The 16,573-nt window shown below is 36.3% G+C and overlaps 1 protein-coding gene across 1 annotated transcript in view; it reads left to right on the top strand.

The window, feature by feature from the left end:
• Nucleotides 1-16,097, top strand: part of HGF (hepatocyte growth factor) — a 44,348-nt gene extending 28,251 nt beyond the window's left edge. The window contains exons 9-18 of the mRNA XM_029958070.1: nucleotides 1-128; nucleotides 2,046-2,148; nucleotides 3,984-4,123; nucleotides 6,262-6,300; nucleotides 6,776-6,872; nucleotides 9,553-9,627; nucleotides 10,225-10,371; nucleotides 11,120-11,226; nucleotides 13,099-13,244; nucleotides 15,457-16,097. Of these exons, the coding sequence (XP_029813930.1) occupies nucleotides 1-128; nucleotides 2,046-2,148; nucleotides 3,984-4,123; nucleotides 6,262-6,300; nucleotides 6,776-6,872; nucleotides 9,553-9,627; nucleotides 10,225-10,371; nucleotides 11,120-11,226; nucleotides 13,099-13,244; nucleotides 15,457-15,627 (1,153 nt within the window). The 3' untranslated portion in view covers nucleotides 15,628-16,097. The remainder of the gene's footprint in view (nucleotides 129-2,045; nucleotides 2,149-3,983; nucleotides 4,124-6,261; nucleotides 6,301-6,775; nucleotides 6,873-9,552; nucleotides 9,628-10,224; nucleotides 10,372-11,119; nucleotides 11,227-13,098; nucleotides 13,245-15,456) is intronic.
• Nucleotides 16,098-16,573: the final 476 nt, after the last annotated feature.

Below are 16,573 nucleotides of genomic sequence, written 5' to 3'. Positions count from 1 at the left end.
GGATTTGAGGGAGAACTACTGCCGAAATCCAGATGGATCTGAGTCACCCTGGTGTTTTACCACTGACCCAAACATCCGTATTGGTTATTGCTCCCAGATTCCTAAGTGCGATGTATCAAATGAACAAGGTAACAGAGGAAAGGGTGATAACGTGATTTTAAGTGAATGCTGTACTGTTCCAAACAGCAGATAGACAGGCTTGAAAGCTGGAGAAGTTGATCTGTATTACACCTGTGTGGTTCTGCTTTGGCTTTCTTTGCATACTTGGGATTCATCGTGGTGTAAATGAGATTCATTTCTCAGTTCAGTTTTCGATTCCAGCAGGGAAAGCTGCAGCAAAGACTTGCTATTGTATCTGACTTTTAGACAAGGTGAATCTGTGTATCTGCTCCCCTGTCTTTACCTTTCTTAGTTTGAAAGGCCTTTTTCCAGAGCTGAGATGATTTCCTTGGTTCACAGTCCTTCTGTAATTGCACATGAGGCCACTAAAAGTTGTGGATTTTTTTGTTTGTTTGTTTGTTTGTGGGTTTTTTTGTTTTGTTTTGTTTTGTTTTTTCCTCATGTCTCTCCTTGTCTAAAAGGAATTGATTCTCTTAGATACCTTTGCTTGTGAGGTCCACTCTTGAGTCTTCATGCAAATGTTTTTCCCATGATGTCTCGGTATTATTCTAAGGAGTATTATTGTATCCTGAGAACTGATGTCAGTCACAACTGAGGCTAAGACTTCAGACCTATTACCCTACAGCAGGCTGCATTAACATCTCCATCTTTAAATTTTAGACAATTTTTCTTGAAAATTTGAAAAAGTTGCAGTTGGAAGAGTTATATCAGAGAAAGGATTAAACTTTTACTTTCAGTTTGTGTTTCTTGTAAAGTATCAATTATCAAAAAGTAAAATTACTGATGAATATGAAATTAAATGCTTTATGCAAAAAGTCTTTATAGTAGTGATAATTTTAAACAATCATCTTGAAAAGTCTCAAAAAGGCTTGTGATAGAAGCTTATGAATTAAACATGACTTCTGCTGGAGCGAACAGGCAAGTTTTTGAATCATATTAAAATGAAAGTCATGTTGATTTTTTTGATTTTGCTGAAGTATTACTTAAGTCTAGGATTATATGCAGTTGCCAGTATCCAGAACCTACACAGAGCTAGGCTGTTTCAAGTAGGCTGAGTGCCTATTTTTTGAGGAGGGAGGAAGAGGGGAGCATTTTTGCTTTGTTTTGTATAACCCAGCTTCTTACAACTTTTAGGATATTCTATGTGACCCCTCAAAATTAATCATAAACAAACTATTTAAAAAAGAAATTTTCCCAGTTTATCTAAGTAAGACAGTCTGGATCCCTTTCCCCCCATGGCGTGGGGCGGCCCAGTTCTAGTTCCATTTCCATCTGAGGAACCATTTCCGACGGCTTGAGGTGGACAGGGAAAGGGAACTCCAGTGCCAGGGGTTTCTTCAGGTCCTGAGCCTGGAGGGGAGAGGTGCTCTCCCCTCCTCCCCCCACCCACGTGGTCCCATGGCAGGCACAGAGACAGCACACCGGTGTGGAGAGGAGGCAAGAGAGAGTTTATTGTTGGGGGGGTTACATTTATAGGGTTAGGAAGATTCACAGGGTAACCAACTACAGGTTGCAGGAAGGGGTTAACAACCAATAGGAAGAGGTTAAAAGGGGCCAATGAGAAGACTTCAGGACATCTTCCCAGGACATTCCTGCATGGGAGATAACAGTTGCTGTGGGGGGTGTTGGGAAGAAGAAACATGTGTTTGCAAAGAGACCACAAAAAACCATTTTAAGACATGTTTAAACAACAGTTTTCCCATATAATGCAGGTTTACTGCTACAAGACAGAATTTAAATTTTGAAAACTATTTCCCATTTTCTTTCTGAATTGATTTATACAATTTTCTGATTTATATTATATAACATTTGCTAAATGGAACACTTGTCTTTAGTAATTTGAATTACTGATGGAAAGGAAGAGTTTTCTTCTCAGTGTTGCACAATCACCCGCTACTTTTTTGACTCAACATTCTTTTTTTCAGATTGTTACCGTGGCAATGGCAAGAGTTACATGGGGAATCTATCCAAGACAAGATTTGGGCTAACTTGCTCCACATGGGACAAAAATATTGAAGACTTACGTAGGTGTGTACATATGAAACAGGAAGAGATGGTTCAGTGAGTCCTGAATAAATACTGCCTCCAAATGGCAACTCTTTCTCATCTGCAGTGATTCTAAAGCAGGCCCTTATGCCCTGGAGTTTTTAGTATTATTTTTTTTTAATCTTTATCTTTTTCTTTTTTCTTTGTGTTTAAATACGTTACACAACATGACTTTGTTCCAACTAACCACTAATTGCAGGCTTTGGGATGTTTCTTAGTGTTTAGTTTACTGGCCTGTTTTACCCCATCTTTGTCCTCAAAAGTTTTGTACAATGAGACGACAGCAGGAACGAGGCAGGAAATTATTATCTCATCAACCTAATTTCATAGCTCACACTGCTTCAAAGAGGAGGTTGGACTTGAAACCACCTAATGTCCCTTGCTACCTGAAATTGAATCTCGAATCTACAGTCTAATGACACTGACATCAAATGCCATTAAAAAGACTTGCAATTTCTGTTGTTTATCATTACTTTGGCTTCATATTCAAGTAGTGGAAATGGCAAGTTACTTTAATTTATTTGTTGAAGTAAAATGAATCAGCAGGAAGTACAAAATAAGGGATTTATCTAAAATTTTGCTATGTATGAGATATCACAAACACTAGTGGCCCTGATGGAAACAGTTTCTCCTTCACTTTCCTTTGGTTTCTGAGGCTCATGCAAATATGCCAATATTGGCTTTGGTACTTGTTGTTGAGTCATAGTGACCAACATATTGGGCACTATTTTCCTTTGTAATCTGGCTGTCCCTGATTCCTTCTGCTGATGTTATTGTCAGTCAGGACAGTGTGTAAGTCAGCAAGTCAGCCTTTGGTGAAGCTGTATTGCAAAAGGCAGAATTCAGTGGCCCTGTCTGGAATCATCACTTGAACTGCATGTGTTTTTCCCCACAGATGTTAAGAGAGAGGATGCATATTCCAGCGTGCTGTCCATGTAAGGGAAGCAGAGGTTTAAGATCATAACTTCTGAGAAGCCTGATAAGTCTTCAGTTAGAATGAGATAGCATAAACCTACTGGATGCTTGATGCAATTGCATTCATTTAACTGAGCACAGATCAGCCTTGATTTTCTTACTCCCACACATTTTCCATCTGGGAACTTCTTTGGGGAGTTATCTGTCTCACTGCAACAGTTTCTCTGGTTATGGGTGTACTAGAGACAGCATACGTGGTTGGTAGTGAACTAAAAGAGCAGTACAGCTGTAACCAGGGAAGCCTATACCCTTGTCAGAAATAAACAGATTTCTCTGCTTCAGATTGTGACCCCAAAATTTCCCCTTTAAAGTGCCCCATGTAGAAGCAATTTAGGTGACCTATCACTGCAGTTTGTTTGAGCCATTCATCCTTCTGCTTGCCTGCTGTTCAGCCTTGCTAACTTTCTTAGTTTGCCCTTCCTTTGCCTATGATTCATCTTTGCAGATTCAACACTCCCTTGTGCTGTTAACCTGCAAGGAGAAGGTACCTGTGCTCCCCAGAGAGGACTGCCGGTTTGCTGAGGACATCACAGGCACCCTTCTAATCAGTGTAACGGTCCCTCCTGAGGGTATCTAGAGATTTTAGCTTGACTGGGAGATCTAGAAACCTCACAGCTGTCTAATGCACACTGTGCTTAAAATACCAATCAGAGGAAACTTGGACCCAGATCCAGCAAATATTTGGGTCTCGTCTTCCCTTTGATTTTAACCAACCCTAAACCCTGACCTGTAGGCTTCTCAATCAGCTAATAGTACAATGTGGAGCAAAGCAACATTTAACCTTTGAAAATTTGGGCTATAATATAAAGCTTTTCAGCACTTTGAATTTTTTTTCCCTGTAGGCATATACAAATATTCAGAGAACCAGATGTTAGTAAACTGAAGAAAAACTATTGCCGCAATCCAGATGATGATTTTCATGGTCCCTGGTGTTACACAGATGATCCTCTTGTTCCCTGGGATTACTGCCCTATTTCTCGATGTGAGTACTTGCTATGCCTCTGGCATTGTCAGTTGTGCTGTCCCAGTAAAGCCATGGTTTCACAGGCATATGCACACCTTTCCATTGTCACTTGTGGCAGTGGAAAATGTGTGATTCTATCAAGAATCAATTGTGCGTGACTGAGAAGGAGCAGACAGAAGCTGCTTGTGCAATATATGAACAAGGGGTTCTTTTCCTTGACCAGCTTGGAGATTTCAAGGCTTATTTATGCAGCAGGAGCACAAAAGGGCTATTAGAGATGGTCAAACATTTTCCAGCAGATCTAGCTATTGAATGAGGGCTGGACGGAGACAAAGAATTGTCTGGTGGTCAGAATGCTGGCTGTGGCCTCAAGAAACCCAGGGAGAGTTATCTTCTAAACTACAAGCTTCAGAGTCTCTTTGTGTGATCTGTATTTGTAAAATTAGGATAACTCACTATGTATATGCTGAAGTGCATATGTGCTATACAGATTAGATTCTGCTTTCAGATGTTTCTGGGATGATTTAACTCCTGGCAAGAATCAGGAAAATAACGCCCCCAAAGTTGAATGTTTAAATCTAAATAGCTTAAAAAACCAGAATTAAAAATCCTAGGGAACTCAGTAACAAACAGACAATAAGTGGGAAAAGACAGTTTTATGCTGAAAAATGCACAATTCATATTTATGTTCAAAATCTTTCTCTTTAATTCTTATTTCTAAATTTACTCTGTATCCTGGGAGAACACTTAAATGGTAAATCAGGCTTTTGAATACATGTCTCTGATCTCTAGAGGTTAAGGATAATGTTACACTCATTCCTAGTGGCAATCTGCTGCATTTCCTCAATAGTCTGAACTCCTGCATCTCTAAAAAGTGATATTTGAAGTCTCAGGCGATGCTTTGGCATCTATGAGAGGAGTAAACAAACCGTGCAAAAGGTTATTTGTGTCAATGTAAATTAAAAAAACAGCTGAAGAAATATACACTTATTCTGTGTTCATTATCTGAATCTATGAATTCCTAAGGAAATATTCACAGCAAACATTTCTAGGGTAATGCAATATTGGTGACTATTACAATTTCTGCAATCAAACTCCAGAGTGGGAATATGTCTGTTTTACAACTGTAACTCATATGGACTACTACTAGTAGCTCATTTACTTATAACCAGCTTAACAAGTACAGAAAAAATTCTGACAGTTCCCCAATTAACTTTCTTGGTGCCTTTAACTGGTCTACTCAGACTACATTACATATATATATATATATACATACACACACATATATATACACATAGATATGTATATATATGTATATGTGTATATATATATGCACATACATATGTATGCATATGCACGTACATAGAAATTTAACTATGTATATAACTCTATACCTTTATATATACATGTGTATATATATATATACATATACATGTGTGTCTATATATATGTATTTGCTTAATGGTGGAAATCTAGTTGGATGAGACTGTTTAAATTTTTCTTGTGCAAATTTTCAGTAGCTACACCTGTACCTCCACTGTGCTTCCAACTCAATATGCTGGGTCACTCTGTAGACTTTACTGAAGGCAAAAATTTTAAGTGAAGGTTAAGGAACCTTGTTGTAACTGCTTTTTTTTTTTTTTACTTGGACTTAATGGAAGAACTGAACCAGATTTTGGGGAACATATTTTGATAAGGATAAGTTTTTTGTTGATAAGAACATAGAAGGACTTTTGAAGTTTCAAATGTTATTAAGGAAACTAGAATTTATTTTGGTCTGATTTGGATTTAATGACATGACTTCCATAGTTCCTCAAAGCTTGTAGAAAAATCACAATTTCATTTTTCAACATTTACTTGTTTGAATAAAACATGTAAATTGAACATGATAGGCAGCCTGATGTATTCAGAATTCAACTAAGTAGAAAAATGCTTACAAGTCCTATTGCAAAATGTTTATTTCTTATTTCATTCTGTTGGGATAAAATTCTGTCTTCTTGTTAGTTCTTACTTAATTGTACTAAAGAAATCATTGAAGTTTAAAACCTGGTGTATCATTGAAGTTAACAATATGCCATTTGCTGTTGATTTTTACTCTATTAAATTTTTAAATGCATTTTAATTTAGTATTATGGTTATCATATGTGTCTGTCTAGGTGAAGGTGATACAACTCCTACTACAACCAGCTTGGATGGTAAGTAATTTTGTGCGTATACTGTACAACGCATGACTGTATCCTCTAGGAATAACCATTTCTTTCCAATTGGGAAACAAGTAAAGATCAGTTAAAGTTATAAAAAAAACATATAGGCTGAGCAAAATTGCTTTTACCAGAGGAAAATGGGGAACAGCTCTATTGCACTCCTTTATCTATTCTCACTGTTATGTCTTACCAGTGGTAAAATTTGGTAGTGATTTACAATGTTTGCTTTTTAACTACATAAATCTCAAAAAAACTAGTTAAATGCATGTATTTTATATTCCCTATGGATATTTATATAGACATACTCAGCTCCATTGAAGTAGTTTTGGTGGTTTAGAAATATATTTCATTAGCATAGGGAAGTTAATCCGTAATAAATATTGATCTTCTTGTGGCCCTTATGTGCAACTGCGCAGGTTTCCTACCGCTGTTTTTAGTAAAATGTGATCTCTGGACCTGCTTTCAGATACTACCATTCCTTGTGCCTCAACAAAACATTTGAGAGTTGTAAATGGAATCCCAACACAAACTAACGAAGGATGGGTGGTTAGTTTGACCTACAGGTAACTATTACTTTGGTTAGAAGGACAATACATCTAATAGGACATTTGTTTCAGAATTGTAGAAAATGTTGACGATATTAAGAATAATTCTACATTGCAGTTAAATTCTGTAAAAGCAGAGAAACAGGATTCCTGTGATGTCAGATGATGCCATAGTATGAACCCTGCTAGTGAAATATTTTATATGTTCATTATTACTAACTTAGCCACATGAACTTGTAAAGCATTCATAGCGTTCTGCTCTTTCAATTACTGCAGATGTTATCATAACATTGGCTTAGCATTCAGCACTAAATTGTTTATTTTAAAGACCGTTAGGAAGAAGCTGAATTTCATAACATTTTCACTGTGACAGTAGAGCATTTAGTTGCGGAGTATAGGATTGAGGACTTATACCCATGTCAAATTTAGCTTTCTCCTTATATCATTACATGCAATTAAAATTTGTTTGGTATTAAAAAAAAATAAGTAGGAGCTATAAGGAAACCCTTTTCATTCTGTAAAACAGGACCCTAACATGTACAGCTTATGTTTAACACATGTATTACATTATGGCAGATTTTACTTTGCTACTGTGTAAAAGCCAGAACACAGAATTGCTGCTTCCTGTGTTCATTACGCTGGTTCATAACTCATCAGCTGGAAGTGTGAATCATTAATTTATAACAGGATATATCTCATGTATCAGCCTACATCTTCTATCATGGAAAAAAAAAAAAGCAAAAAGCCTCTTAACCTCTGTGGGGAAAAACACATACAGTCCAAGTGATGATTCCAGACAGGACCACTGAATTCTGCTTAAATGAAACATGAGAGTAAAGGAAAAGATAAAAAAAATATTTTCTACATTGCTTCATTGCTAGAGAAGTTCCAGGGTTTCTTCTCATCCATAGTAATCTTTGCATCTTGTGAGATCCCATCAGAACTATTCCTTTCTGGAAGTGTAGCATAAGGTCCAGACAGACATTTCTAAAGGAACATCACTATATTCCTAGACTGAGTAACCAGATAGGTGGGCTAAGTCACTCTGAAAAAGTTCAACTTTGTTCTGTTTTAGAAGCAGCCTTGATATTTGAGGAACTTTTAGACAGGTAAGGTGAATTATGTCTAGGTACCCAAAATTTAAATAGCTAATGTTAGGGTAGTTGAACCTGGATTTTTTGCTATGTGACAAAATTCTGTGAAATAGATGAGTGCTTAAATGATTGCAGATCCTTTTATGAATAAGGGATTCCTGGAATACTCCAGCAGCAAAATATCTTTTGAACAATTACATGTGGGCATAAAAATGTAGCTTTATTTTGTATTGTTACCAAGGAAGCAAGTAGAATATTTTCTGAAACAAAATCCTAGTGACTTCAGAACTTTCTGCAAGAAAACTTACACTTCAAGATGGAATTGCCATGTCTGAATGGTGAACACTTAGTGACACTTAGAAACTATTCTTATTTGGCAATCAAAGCACACCTCTAAATGTTAGATTAATCAACGAAATTTTGTTATATATCAAATCCAGATTCTGGTATCAAGTATATTTAAGTAGATTTTGATGGATTTCATCTGTGTCATGGAACCAGCTCTAAATTTGTCCCATATTTAAATAAGAAGTTAACCTTTCTAAGTGTACTAATTAATCTTCTAAAGCAGATGATGAAATCTTGTATAGTAAAATAATAAGTGATGCAAATATAACATGAAAGAACTCATTTATACTTCTGATTGTGACATTTTTATAATAAAACTGGGGAGAATCTATATTTTAGAAAGGCTACAGCCTTTTGGACCAGATATTTTTCTGCTCAACCAAATTCAATTAAAAAAAAATCAAACGTTTGTGTTATTCTGCTGTCTTTGAGCTCCATATAGAATCTGGTATCCATCCAGCAGTTCTTTGCAAAGCTTTGAACATTTGTGTGATTTGAATTTATAAATTGTGAGATTTTAAGCTTTTCTGAAATTGCTGACAATTCTGATTCCCTTTCCAAAATGCTGCAGAAAATAAATGTAATTTTGGAGGCACAACGAAGGAAACTAATTAATCTACATTCCACAGTAATTTTTTTTTTTTTGAAAGAACTCTCATGCCTAATTGCTTTAATTTTACTTGATATATTATGCTTCAGGTTTTCTATAATCACATGTAGGATGTCATACACTGCAGATTGTTTCCAACTGAAGTATGTGGGGACACAAATCTCCTAGGGCTTGTAATCAAGTAGGAACTCTCCACCTTGAGGTCAATGCTTTGAATGATACTTACATGAGTAATGACCAAATGTTGTTTACATCTGGTGGCAGTTTGGGGACTTGCTTAAATGTTTGAGTCCAGCTCCTGTTAAAAGAATTTACTCGATTGGTTTGTTGGGTTTTTTTATTTAATTTTAATTTTAAATTAGGTCTCTTATTACAAATTCAGCTTTGAAACCACTAAATGAACAGAGTAACTGAATTGGTCTTTCTTTCTGGTTTTTACACATTAGAATAAATCATTGCTAAGTCATGTTACTGTAAGTGTTAAAACTGTACAGCAAAGGGACAGAGACATGTTTCTGTGTATTGTCAGTCTACCACTTTTCACCAGCAAAAATATGTAGGGAGCAAAGTACTCTTTAACATTTTGACTATATAGAAATTAATACCCTTCCTTTTTTTTTAACCTTTTTTCTTTTTTTCCCCCCAGGAATAAACATATTTGTGGTGGCACTTTGATAAAGGAGGAGTGGGTTCTTACAGCAAGACAGTGTTTCCCTTCTCGGTACAGTAGTCTGTAACTTTGCAATATTAAAATGCATCTATTTTCAGGAACTTATCAGCACAACAAGTCTTCAACTTAAATGCAGCAATTTTCCCTCCTGTTTGGCTTTAATACTGCTTTTCTAATATAAAAGGCCCACGGGACCTTGGTATTTTCTGTTATTATTGTTGTAAATCTAAAAGAGCTCTGACTATTTTACATAGAAGCATAAATAGGTTTTCCAAGTGTCATGGTTAGACAATTGCCTTTTTATGAGAATAACCTCATGCCTCTGTTTAACTTGACAGAATAAAATAGAAAACTTGGGTAAATCTCAAAAAGTTCAAAGGTTCATACTGTCCAAGGATCTAAATGTTTGGATACTATTATGAAACAAAAATTAGATTTTAGTAACAGTTAAAGATAAAATTATGTAATGGCTTCAGGCCAAAAACTTACATTCAAGCATGTTGATTTTGGAATAGCAGTTGGCAGCATAAAGCCATTTCTGCTGAAGAGCATTAGTTAAGATCTTCTAGCCTAATCATATTAAGCAGAGTTTTTTGAGGTATTTTATCTTATACTCAGCAAAATCATAACCAACTTTGTCTCATTTAGGTACAAAGATTTGAAAGACTACAAAGCCTGGCTTGGAGTCCATAATATCAAAGGAAAGGGAGAGGAGAAGCATAGGCAAGTCCGGAATATCTCCCAGCTGGTATATGGCCCTACAGGGTCAGATTTGGTCCTACTGAAACTCAGCAGGTTAGTAGTTGTTATGGTGAATTCCAGGATTTTCATCTGATGGATGAGATTCTTCCTAAATAAGATTTGCAAGTTCATTGCTCTACTATCTCCAATACTGCAGATGCTGTCTCCATGGGCTAAACTTCCAATTCAAAGATATTTTACTTGGTATATGCAAAAATACAGGTCCATCTACAGAATCTGAGGATTCTGAAATATCAGTTGTTTTTTTTTTTCCTGATAACCATGTTTAGGTTTGTTGGGAGATAAAAAAAAAAAAAAACAAAACAACAAACCCACAAAGTGCCCACATGGACTAGTATAACGTTTTTGTGGCTAGGCTTCGCAAAAGAAGATTTGGGAAGGGCTCTACCCATGTTTGTTGCAAAGTATAAGGTTTTAATTTATAGAATAAGCACCAGATTGTAACTTAAATCCTTACATATATACAAGCTTTCAAACTTTCTCCAGATTAACAAAACTACATATTCAAATGAAATGCCATTATTACTTACTTTTAAGATTAAAACCTAAGTTAAATAGCATAAAAGTGGTGACAGCATTTCAAGAAATCTTTTGACAGTTAACAGCTGTAGCACAAAAATTAGGTAGAAGAATCCATCACATTCTTTAAAGACAAAAAATGAAGAAAAAGAATTGGCACAGTTTTTGATTGCTGTGGTCTATAATAGACTTAATGCCATTTTTAAGATACATTTTAGAAGATCAAAATCCGTTGTATCTATTATTTTGTCTCTCATTTCAGACCTGCTATATTGACAAATTTTGTAGAAATAATCCGATTGCCAATTTCTGGATGTACCATTCCAGAGAAGACCAGTTGCAGTGTTTATGGATGGGGATACACTGGATGTAAGAAACTATTTTTAAAAACTAAATGAATACGTTGACAGCTTACTTCCTCTTGTCATTATAGGTGAGGCTGCTGGTATTGCCTGATGCCACAGTTGTCCAACACTTCTTGTTATAAAATACAGTTTCTTTTTTTTTTTTCTAATTTTATAAATCTTTGACCATTTTATCTAAGTTCATTTAATATGGAATATTTTCTACTAGTCTATCCTTTTGTTTCAGTGACAGGCAAAATGATTCAAACATTTCAAGGAATGAACTAGAGAAAAACATTGATCTACATGTTAAAAAATTAGAAGATCTGTTTTGCAGAATGCTAGCTGGTTTTTGAAAAAATCTGGTTCATCTGGTTCATCATGAGCAGTCTCCTTCTGTATCCCAAAGTTGGCCAAAGTTGGCCGCCCTGTGGAAAAACTCATACAGAAACATGTAATCAAAGACTTTATTAATATACACAATGACACTGAACTAGGGATGCACAAGCAACCCTAGGTCTGGTATTTCCTAACTTTTGAATACTTGACTTTGCAACCTTCCTAATGTTTATTAAACACAGTTTTTGTGTGAAGAAAATACAAATATGTGGGAGAACAGACATTTATTTAGTCTGGTAAATGCTATATCTGGCTAATTATGTGTTGATAATAAAGTTAATAGCTGCCAGTTGACAATAATTACTCCAATATTTACTGTGCTCAAATGTTGTTTTGCCACAGACCCCGAGTAAGCAGCAGCAACAAACTCACACTGTCCTGGAAGCAGGGCAGAAACTAGACTGGAATTCTGAGTCTCTCTTCCATGTAGCCATTACTCTGCATTTCTTTGTGGGTGGCAATTAATCTGTACCAGCCCTCTCCCAAATGACTGCCTTTGATGTTCCCAGCATGTCCACATTAGCCGTCCTCTGGGGCCATCGGCTGTCTGGGGGACAGGGACATAGGGCTGGAGCACAGCATCACAGGAAAGCTTAGCTTAACAGACCTGATAAGGAATTTGCAATGCTGTGGAGTTATGTAATACAGTAAATACATAACATCTGTCATCCAAGGACTTTGTATTATATTTTATGCACTACTTATTATAATCCTCACAGAATCCTGGTCAGGGAAGGAAGAAGTGTTACATCCATTTTTTCAAGAAAACAGGATAATAAGTCAGTGGAGAGCAGGCTTGGCGTTTTCTTTTGATGGCTGTGCAGAGAATGGGCAGGTCCAGACCCTTTATTTATCTTTGCAGCTTGTACGGGCTTGTCTTTCAACATGTAGAACAAGAGTAAGCTCCACAGGGCTCCTGCTTCCTGACCTTCACACTGATGAATGGAGATTACACAAGGCTGTGGCTCTGCCCTTGCGGGCACAAAGTCATTCAGTGTAGCTGAGCCAGCACAGAATGAGAAAAACTCTACTCTGCTACAGATTTTCTCAAGTCACACGTCCTTCCCTGGGCCGTGGTAGGCACTGTTACACATTAACTCATGTTTAAGGCAGGAAGCAGAATCCTTGCTCCACTGATGGGAGAGAGAACATTTTCAGGGTCTCTTTTTCTGATTTCTTTGATATGACAGGGTGAGCTGGTGGTGAGCTGTAGAGTAAACCCAGTTACCTAGCCCTCTATTCTAATACCAAAAATTTATTCACATATTCTCAGAGAACTGAACAGACAGGCAAACCAAACAAATGCCTTGAAAATCTAATTTGTAGAAAATAGAAGAAATCCAAAATACAAAAGCATGGTGGGGATGGACAAAAATGGGAATACTGCAGTGAAAGGACAATAACTCAAATTACATGAGTAAGTTTATCCAGACTGCAGCTTGAATTATCTTTTCCCCTCTAAAATAGAATAAATTTTTTATTCTCTTTTCAATCCTAGTAGTTAACTATGATGGCCTGCTCCGAGTAGCAAACCTGTTTATTTTGGGAAACGAGAAATGTAACCAATATCTAAAAGGGAAGATCACTGTGAATGAGTCAGAAATCTGTGCTGTGGCTGAAACCATCGGTGCTGGGCCTTGCGAGGTAAATATTGTATTTCCTGATACATTCTTAGGAGCTATCAGCCTGGCTGTTTCTTTCCAAAAAGTAATTTACTGGAGTTTTTTATAATTATTCTCTCTGTATTACACTCATGCATGAAGAAATATTTTCATCTTATGCATTGGAAAATGATTTGTGTTACAAGTGTTTTATTTTCTGCCAGACTGCAGGAAGAGGTTCCTTTGTTTCAACTTCACTGTGCCACCACACCAGTGAATGATGTACATGAATGTTAAATATGCTCATATGACTGAACACTATACTTGTCTGACACAAATTTGTGTTCTCTATAGAAAGGGCCAAAGTGGCCTGAGTGCTAGCAATAGCATTATATTTTGATTGAGTAGAAAGAAAAGACTGGAGCAAATTTAGCTTCTTAGTTAGATGGGGAACTTCATGCAAAATATATGAGTTAATACCCAACAGAGTTGATAAAGTTATGAAGGAAGGAGAAAGATACAAAAATGTTTTGAGGTTCATATCACTCAGAAGACTGGAGCATTTGGTCTCCCTAATCAAGACTGAGCAACATGTCAGCGAGGACAGGAGCTATATGATCACTACTTCAGTGATCATATGGCTTGATAGAGGTGTTTTGCTTGGGACTAGTTTTGATGATGGAGAAAAGACATCTGAGAAGAAATGTTGTAAATAATGTATTACAGGAAAAGATAATTTTTTTTTTTGCAGAAAATCTGGCTGATGAAATGATATCTAGATGGAGGGCAGTCATGAACAGTACTAAGTATTTAATATCTGGAGTAGAATAGTTGATTTACTAATACTGATGTTAACCATGTAGTGAAACTTTCCCTACCCAAGAGTACTACCAAACCATGGGGAACAGAGATCATGTTCATCAAGCTGAGGCCTCTTCCATTTATTATTAATATTCCACAGGATCACTTTTTTGTTGCAAAGTATTTTCTTCAAAATAAGAATTTTATACTTAATTGTAAATGAGGTCTTAGGCTTGTCAAGGCTTATAAATGAAACATCTGCATGGAAGTCTGCTGGGGATCCTGCACTTTGTTTTCCCCTGCAAGGGGAATGGACTGAATTAATATTAGCAATCAGTCTTAATCGCTGCATGGTTTCCTGCTCCCCAAGTCCCCCTTTGAAGCTACTTTCCTCAGCAGAGAACAGGCAGAGGAACAAAATCAGACTGACAGGTGAAACTCCACTCCTGAAACTGTTTTATGAGCTACTCCGATGGCACTGACATAATTCATTGTTCAAGTGGGAACTATTCTGCCATCAGTCAAAAAAAACCCCAGACCAAATAAAGGTCAAACATTGTTGTTTCTCTGGTGATCCGGAGAGAATACAATGCTAATTGTCTGCTTTTATTTTCTGAAACAATGTCTCGCTATCTGATATGAACATTTACTGTCTAGTTTTGCAGCTAGTTTTCTGGGTTCAGTGTACCTTTAGCCCAAGTAAAAACTGCAGAATCTATGTTCAAGTCCGAAGTGTATATGAATATATCTAAATTATTGTTTCAATCTAATTTAGACTGGATGTATTTTAGTGCTAAATAAGATCCTGCTCTCAGTGGGTCATACTCTGAATTTTCACAAAATGCATAAACTGGTGCATAGGTGTCTCATTCATTCAGAATAATAAAAGAGAGCATTTTAACAAGTTATGTCTCAAAACTATGTCTAAAAAATATTACCTTTTATTATGTTTGAGATCCTCCCACATGCCTAGTACACATAAATTCTCACTGTAGGGCCTTGCAAGATGATTGACTGAAAGATATTAACCTGACTCTGTCAGTAGTCTGGGATACAGAGCCTGTTATCATAACAAAGGTGTTTATCAGTCACCTCACATTCTGCTCATCTGGTTTATATTTACATAAACAAATATCAAGCTTGCAGGTAGCTGAAAGAGGTGAATAAGATCTGATAGTCTGAAGTCTCTAGAACTACAGGTAAAGATGGATCACAGGATTTAATTTCCATGGAAAAGAACCAAAGGGTCAGAGGGCATCTTAGTCATTGGTTCTTATAAGTTCTGGCTATGAAAAAGGTATTGGAAGTTGATTTATATCCTATGGCAGAATAACACTATCGCCTGTTCATTGAGCAAGGTCATCCCCAAAAGAAACCACTCAGTAGGATACAGGTGGGAGTGATGTCTTGAAGCATTTTGAGAAGTGACATCCATTATGTTTATCTTTTCCTAGCGAGATTATGGTGGTCCCTTGGTTTGTGAACAAAACAGGCTGAAGATAGTTGTTGGTGTCATTGTTCCTGGCCGTGGATGTGCCATTCGAAATCGTCCTGGGATTTTTGTCCGAGTCTCATATTATTCCCGGTGGATACACAAGATTATGATGACCTACAGAAAACCCTGAAAAACTCAACAACTTTCATTGAAAGATTTTGGACAGCATGGAATTAATGTCTAATGTAAAGATCAACAATTTTTTAACTACTTGATAGTCAAGTTTGTTGAGCTTCATTTAATATTTATGGGTGTTTTTGTTTGTCTATCAGTGTTGTTTTATAAATGTTGGAGTGACTTACAGTATATGCAAGTATGGTGACATATCTCCTGAAGATACTTGAATGGGTAAACAATTTCACAATGACACTATTACTGGATGATAAATGAGTCTGTAGAAATAGATCATATGACCTGTTTTATGCTGCTCTTCAGATTATCTTAGAAGGAGAAAAAAATTATAGTTTTATTTAACACATTCTTTCCATGAGCCATATATTTCTCTTCATATATGACAAAAGACCTACTGAGAGATATATGCAACTGTCAAGGACAGCATATATGATCATATTTCTCTTCCCCCCTTATGAGAGGTAAAATATTGCAATATTTTATTAAAAAATAATCCTTTAATAATTAATCTTTTAATTATTGAAGGACTTTGACAAGCCTGCCATAAGCAGAGTTCTCATAGAAGTCACTACCAGTTCGGTTTTTTTAACAGTGCTTATAGACTTTAGTTCTGCACTTGGTTCCTTCACTGTATATGTGATCCTCTAATAGATGTTTCAAAACACTTTTTGGCTAGCAAACCACTGATCATTTCTTTAAAGTTTGACCCAGAAATAACTGAATTTCCAATGCTAAAGACAGCATTTTGTACAGTTTGAAAAGTAATTCTGGAAGACTTTGGACATTAAAATAAATTTCAATCAAATATGCCCAAGTCTTTCTCAACAGACAAGTATTAAAAATTCACTTGGTTCTAGTTATTTCATGAAAGTAACTCTGTATTTACAACAGGAAAAAGAACAGTTAAATTTGGCACCTGGCTGGGAAACTTAAGACTGGGAAAA

Source organism: Manacus vitellinus, unplaced genomic scaffold, assembly GCF_001715985.3.
Source record: "Manacus vitellinus isolate BGI_N305 unplaced genomic scaffold, ASM171598v3 scaffold_13_pilon, whole genome shotgun sequence".
NCBI classification, from domain to species: domain Eukaryota; kingdom Metazoa; phylum Chordata; class Aves; order Passeriformes; family Pipridae; genus Manacus; species Manacus vitellinus.
Note: the sequence above shows the minus strand (reverse complement) of the source record. Positions and strands in the feature narration are given on the sequence as shown.